Here is a 5,961-nt window from a genome sequence, read left to right as displayed (position 1 = left end):
TAATGTTCCTGAGCATGTGTCTTGGCATACAATTAGCACTTCAGAAACATGAACTACAAGCACAGAGCAGATATAGGGAGAGGACAAGGCTGGAAATGGAATAGGGAGGGACACACAGCCTGGAAAGGAATATTTTCTAGAGCTAGTTCTGACACTGGTAGATGTTCAATAGCATCCTGACTCTGTAATCATCTTCTGACTGGGAAAACCCTACTAGAACCTTCTGATAGGAAATGAAAACATTTCTTCACACACATTTTTATTAAACAAATAAGGCTGGTAGTAGAACAGTTTTTATTTAATGCATAAACATATAAGTCCCATTATTAGAGAAATTATTGGTAAATATGGTCAATGGTCACATCTATGTATTAATTCTTTAAAAATCAGAAGCAGTAATTAGGATAGACTCTACATTCTCTCCACTACATTGTGAAGTGTCTTGTGTAGTCATATTCTATTGTTGGAATGACAGCTTGAACAAATTTCAAAAAAATTAAAAGATACCTGAATGTCTTTGGCTAAGGAAAATAAGATTTGTAAACAGTATTGTTCTAAATCCATAATAATTATCATTTTTATAAATTTATCAGAAACATAAAATCTTATATCGAGTCTATTAAAATTCGCCTAGCCAAGCAAATTTGTACCTGCTTAAGAGAGGTGCTCTACAGATGACAGATTGGCTATCTGTTCCAATTTCTGAATTTGAAATTTCTAAATGTGAAGTTCATATATGTTGAATTACTACAATATTTATAAGGCACTGTTGTCATTAATGTGTTCAAGTAAGTATAAAACTCATTCATTTACTTTGCCCCTTTACTGCTTACAAATTTTCTAGAATTTATACGAACTTACAATGAACCAAGTATGAAAACACTGTAGCCAATGAAAAACAAATCCGATGCAAGCACTCCATAAGAGAATCTGACCTCATAAGGGGCATCTCACAACCAGAGGATGGACTACATTGTACCATTTTCATTTAATAAAATGGTGACTTTTTTTTTATTGTACCTAGAAACATTTCAAGCTTATTTAGGTTTGAATAGGAAAATTATTATGAATCATCTATAGCATTCCAAGCTGCTACCTACCTAGCCTTTAACATAGAGATAAGTGTGAAAGTTAATGTACATCGAGATTCCAGAAATAAATCTTACTGGACTGAAAAGAAACTTACTTGTTTCCATTACAAATCAACCCAAGGTTCCTCTGTAGAATGCTTTATTAGCAAAACACAGGTTATCATACATTTAAGGTATGAGCAACCTGTCTCTCACTGAATGGTATAAATCACAAAATTCAATACAAACCTATGTCCAAATTAATTCAGTTTACTTGGTATGCCATCACTCACTGTGAGTGCTCTGATATGGACACATGCATCTCAGAGAGATGTGACAAATTGCTTGGACATTAATACTCATCTGTGCTTCCTGTCCACCCAGAAACTGAGCCAGAAAGCCAAAAGGAGATATGTTTCCACAGGAGAAAGATTTACAGTTGCACTTTACTTCTAATTAACCTGCTTAACTTGAAATCTTTGCTTCAGGGAGGGCTAAGGTTGATACAACCTTAACTTTACCATCACCTGATGGGAACACACACACACGCACACACACACACTCTGAGCGTGGCCTACTTTTCATAATATAACACATCCTAGAGAAATTAGATTTTCACAACAACTTCTATACATGAGGGGCTAAAATAAACTATAGGTTCTGTTATGAAAGTTACATTAAATTTCCAAAATGAACAAAAAAATCTGTAGGAGTCATTCGCCACGGATCATATACACACGTAAGGATACATATGAACACCAAGCTCTCCCCCGCCTTCTGCAACTGTCTCAATAATTTTCTTCATCACTTCAGCATGCCTGGAAGCAAACAACAAATCTTATTAGCATGGGTCAATTTGAGCAAAATAAACAAAATTTTAAAAAGCTTACTGTAATTGCTCAAGCTAATCTTTAATATAAAGTAATTGAACTACAAAATACTCTTGTCAATTGTCAAACTATGAAAACACTTTCATTGGAAGGCATTTCTAAATGTTGTAATCACCATAAACTCAATAGCATCAGCTAGCTTTCTGATAATAGAGGCAGAAAACCAGAAGGGGAAATCCTGCCAACTGGTAAATGCTAGGTAACTGGTAAAAGCTAGGGATGTTTGCTCTGGAAACATAAATAGCAGGGTATGTAAATACAAAACAGAAAGAAAAAAGCTATGAGACCCCCCAATAATCTTGTGATTTTAAATGTTTATTGTTACAGTGTTTGGGTATGTGTAGATATGTGCATACCATGTGCACGAATATGGGTATATGCATACCATGAACATGTGATATGTCAAGGGAAATTTTCAGTACTTGATTCTCTCCTTCCCTAATGGATTCCAAGCTCCTGGAGCAAGAGCTTTTACTAATAAGCCATCGTACTAGACCCTTAAATGTTTAAAGATTTATTTGGCTTAGGAAAAAACTATAGCTGAAAGGCTCAATAAAAGCTAAGAATCAGAACCAAGTTTATATTTCCCCTCTGTACTAATGAGTATTATTTATCTGATTCTACTTAAAAAAAAAAAAAAAACCTTTGGATTTCCATGAAGACAGTACTATCAAGAGTCTGTGCTATGCACAGACATACACATAATTCAAGTCTCTCCTATGCTGCAAATTGGTGACATCAACTAAAGGGAAAAAAAAAATCAATATACAAAACATACAGCTCTTCATACATTCCCTAGTTTAGACAGTGCTATTTCAGTTCTTGTGAACAATCCTCAGAAGATCCTCAGAAAACTAACACTGTCCAAGGGAGTCCTAAAAATGTTCCCATTTCTTATATAGGGCCTCAGATTTCATATCTCATCACATTCTACTTCATAAAATAATCATTTGCTTTATTAAACTGTTTAATGTAATTATCTGGTACTTATCTCTTCTTCTCAATAGAGTAAACTTATGGCAAAGACACACATTCCACTCAATTAGAACATATTAAAATTTCAAACTCATAGAACAGATTGACTCTCAAAAAATGATCAGTTTTAGATAATTTAAAATTAAAAGTAGGCCACCTGGTGCTTATTATAAGCTGTTCTCACTACAGAGAAAGGAAAGGCAGAGTAAACCTACCTACACACACTTAGCCCAAGTCTTGTGCATGTTGCATATAATAGATGGGGAAACAGGAGAAGAAAACCAAACACGAAATAACAATAAAATCCTAATGAATTACTACAGAAATATTAAAAATCTTGACATAAATAAGCTGAGAAGTGGAAGCAAGCTTTCTTTGGGGTAAGAAGTTCAGCAAATAAAAAGGTTGCATAAAATAAAAGGATGTCATCAACAGTTTTTAGCTTTGATACACACTGTATAGCCCAAGATAGGCTAGAATTTGCAATCCTCTTGCCTCAGCCTCCCAAGTAAGTGTGTTGGGATTGTAAATGTAACCCACCATGCTCACTAAACAAATTTTTATTTAAAAATTTATCTAATTTTAGCTTGACTTTACTTGGATTCATGAAAACACATTGACAAAGAAAAAATGCCAAAGCTCAAAATTCAGTTGCCTTGGGAAGGCCAAAGACTTCCTAATGGAAGAGCTTACACTCCACATTCATGTAAAGAAGACTCACAACACTTTACTCCATGTCTAAAAGATAAGTGCTATGAGTTTACAACAAACTGCCTAAGCTACTGATAAAACGAGAATGATCTATAATTAAACAAAGAAAAGCAAAACAAAATTCTTAGTACTACATTTAAATAAATCGGTAATATTTATTGTCCTTTCTCTTGGATATTTAACTAAGCAAAAGAAGCACATTTCTAAAGATGAAAGAGAATTTTGCTTATAAAGTAAAATTTTCTGTTACTGATGTTTACACAACTCCATGTAATAAACTCATGAAGCTGACACACACAAACAACAAACACACTCTTCTCTTTCCTCAAACACATATACACCCAGACCTGCATGGGTGAACTGAACACATAGGAGGTGGTGGGAGATGAGGATGGTTTTCAATGGTCACTGTTTTCTTCACATGATCTTGACTGATGTCTTCATACATGTGCTCAACTGTTAAAGGCTGTCGTTGCTGAAAGAATAAAAGGTGCTGTGAAACCACTATTGAAGCTTGTAGCCTACACCTATTTATAAATATTAATTCTCTAATATCACTTGAAATTTACAATTTCAGATTATTCAGCATGACCAGATTGTTTGAGAAAGAATTCTGAACACTCAGGCTCTGTAACAGGAGCCATCCTTAATGTTGAAAAGATGCTACAAATTGGTAAGTTTATAGATCCCAAACATTTTTAAATTTTAAGAATTTATCCCTTAGGCCCATTTCATTTTTTGCTTTCTTTTAACAAGTCATAAAATGGCAAGTTAAATGAGTTGATCTTACTTCAATTATTCTCCAATCCAATATTAGCATAAAAACTAGTAAGGGAAATACTACTTGACCTAAGCTTGTAAATGTTTACATACTCCTCAGATGTATCTTGACAAAATATAAGGAATTATACAGAGTTTAACTTCTCAAATTTTGAAGCAATAAACTTAGAGGAAAAGACTCAGGAATCAGCATACAACATATTATTTGTATTTAATACTTAGCACTGTCACACTGAATAGTTTATTATAAATGTGTATCAAGTTCAATAATAAAACTAAAAAATGACTTCAAAAATTTAAAAGACCATATATACTCATGGAGCAAATAAAGAGACTAAATTAAATCAAAAGCACCAATTTAAAGTATTTACTTTCTATTTCTTTCTACTTTACCTCATCATAGCCAAACAACCATAGCCGTGGTGTCTGGTAATATTTGTCATAAGTGATGTACAGGTCATAAGTCCTCGTTTGTAAAATAGCATCTTCACCTCCAGCATCCGCTTTAGCTTTACAAGCTTCCACTATTTTCCTTGTGTCTAAGGTAGCCTGTTACACAACAATGAAAAAAATTTAGGGCCATTAAAAATTATTCTGAAAGACTATTGTCATCATTGAAAACACCAACTCCCAAGTACACTCATAAAAATTATCTTAAAAATACAAATTTACAAACCTCATCTGTTTCCAACAGTCCACTCTCTTCATATTCTTATATAAAAAAAAAAAAAGAAAAAGGTTAACTGAGTTAAACTTAATGTATCAAGACTTTAATCTTTTTAGTTTGATATATTATCAGCAAAGTAGCATGATTTTTTTCTTCTTAAAAATTTAATAAACAGATTTGTTCTCACCATAGAACTTACAAGCTTGGCATAAGATTTTCTATTCTTACCAAATCATGGACTTTTTTGCCTTCTCACTTACAGTACTTTCCAGACTCACTCAGACATACCCAAGTGGCATAAAGTGCCTTCTGAAGCCATTAAGTAAAATAAAATAAGCCTTACTTGAACATAAGCACTATGATACCATGACAATGGCCATGATATAAGTGAGGTGCTTACAAATGGAAGCCAGATAGCATGCAGCCCAGATATGCTCAATAGACAAAGGGATGATTTAGGTATCATGGATGAAAGACACTGCTCAGCATAAAATGTCATCGTTTTACTTGGAAAACCTGCAATTCAAAACTTAGAGTGTCATATTTCTAGAATTAATTTCATTTTTAATATTTTCAAGACAGTTGACGGCAGGTACTGTGAGACCCCTGAAATCCTGTTATAAGGTAACTAACAACCACAGCTGGCTACCTACAATATGCTAAAAGTTAAAAGTGGTTTTGGTTTCACTATGCCCAGGCCTATAAGACTAGTTTCTACCTTTATGGACTCAGAGGCCACTAAAAAACCAATGTAACTTATTCCTGCACATTGAAACACTTTCTTTCCTTGCCTTTCACATTATATTTTATTGCCTTTCTGCTAACTTTCCTGATGCTGCTTCTTCAGTATTTTCTTCTCTGCTTCTTT

General features: G+C 33.7%; 1 protein-coding gene across 2 annotated transcripts in view; it reads right to left on the bottom strand.

Annotated features, from left to right (window-relative positions):
* Positions 1 to 277: 277 nt before the first annotated feature.
* Positions 278 to 5,961, bottom strand: part of Atg3 (autophagy related 3) — a 28,447-nt gene continuing 22,763 nt past the window's right edge. For both annotated transcript variants that reach the window (XM_031363991.1, XM_031363992.1), the window contains 5 exons: positions 5,103 to 5,137; positions 4,820 to 4,975; positions 3,994 to 4,121; positions 1,820 to 1,888; positions 278 to 507 (listed from right to left, as the gene is read on the bottom strand). In XM_031363991.1, the coding sequence (XP_031219851.1) occupies positions 426 to 507; positions 1,820 to 1,888; positions 3,994 to 4,121; positions 4,820 to 4,975; positions 5,103 to 5,137 (470 nt within the window). In that variant the 3' untranslated portion in view covers positions 278 to 425. The remainder of the gene's footprint in view (positions 508 to 1,819; positions 1,889 to 3,993; positions 4,122 to 4,819; positions 4,976 to 5,102; positions 5,138 to 5,961) is intronic.

The sequence above is a fragment of the Mastomys coucha genome, unplaced genomic scaffold, assembly GCF_008632895.1.
Source record: "Mastomys coucha isolate ucsf_1 unplaced genomic scaffold, UCSF_Mcou_1 pScaffold12, whole genome shotgun sequence".
NCBI lineage: Eukaryota > Metazoa > Chordata > Mammalia > Rodentia > Muridae > Mastomys > Mastomys coucha.
This window is presented reverse-complemented; position numbering and strand designations above follow the sequence as displayed.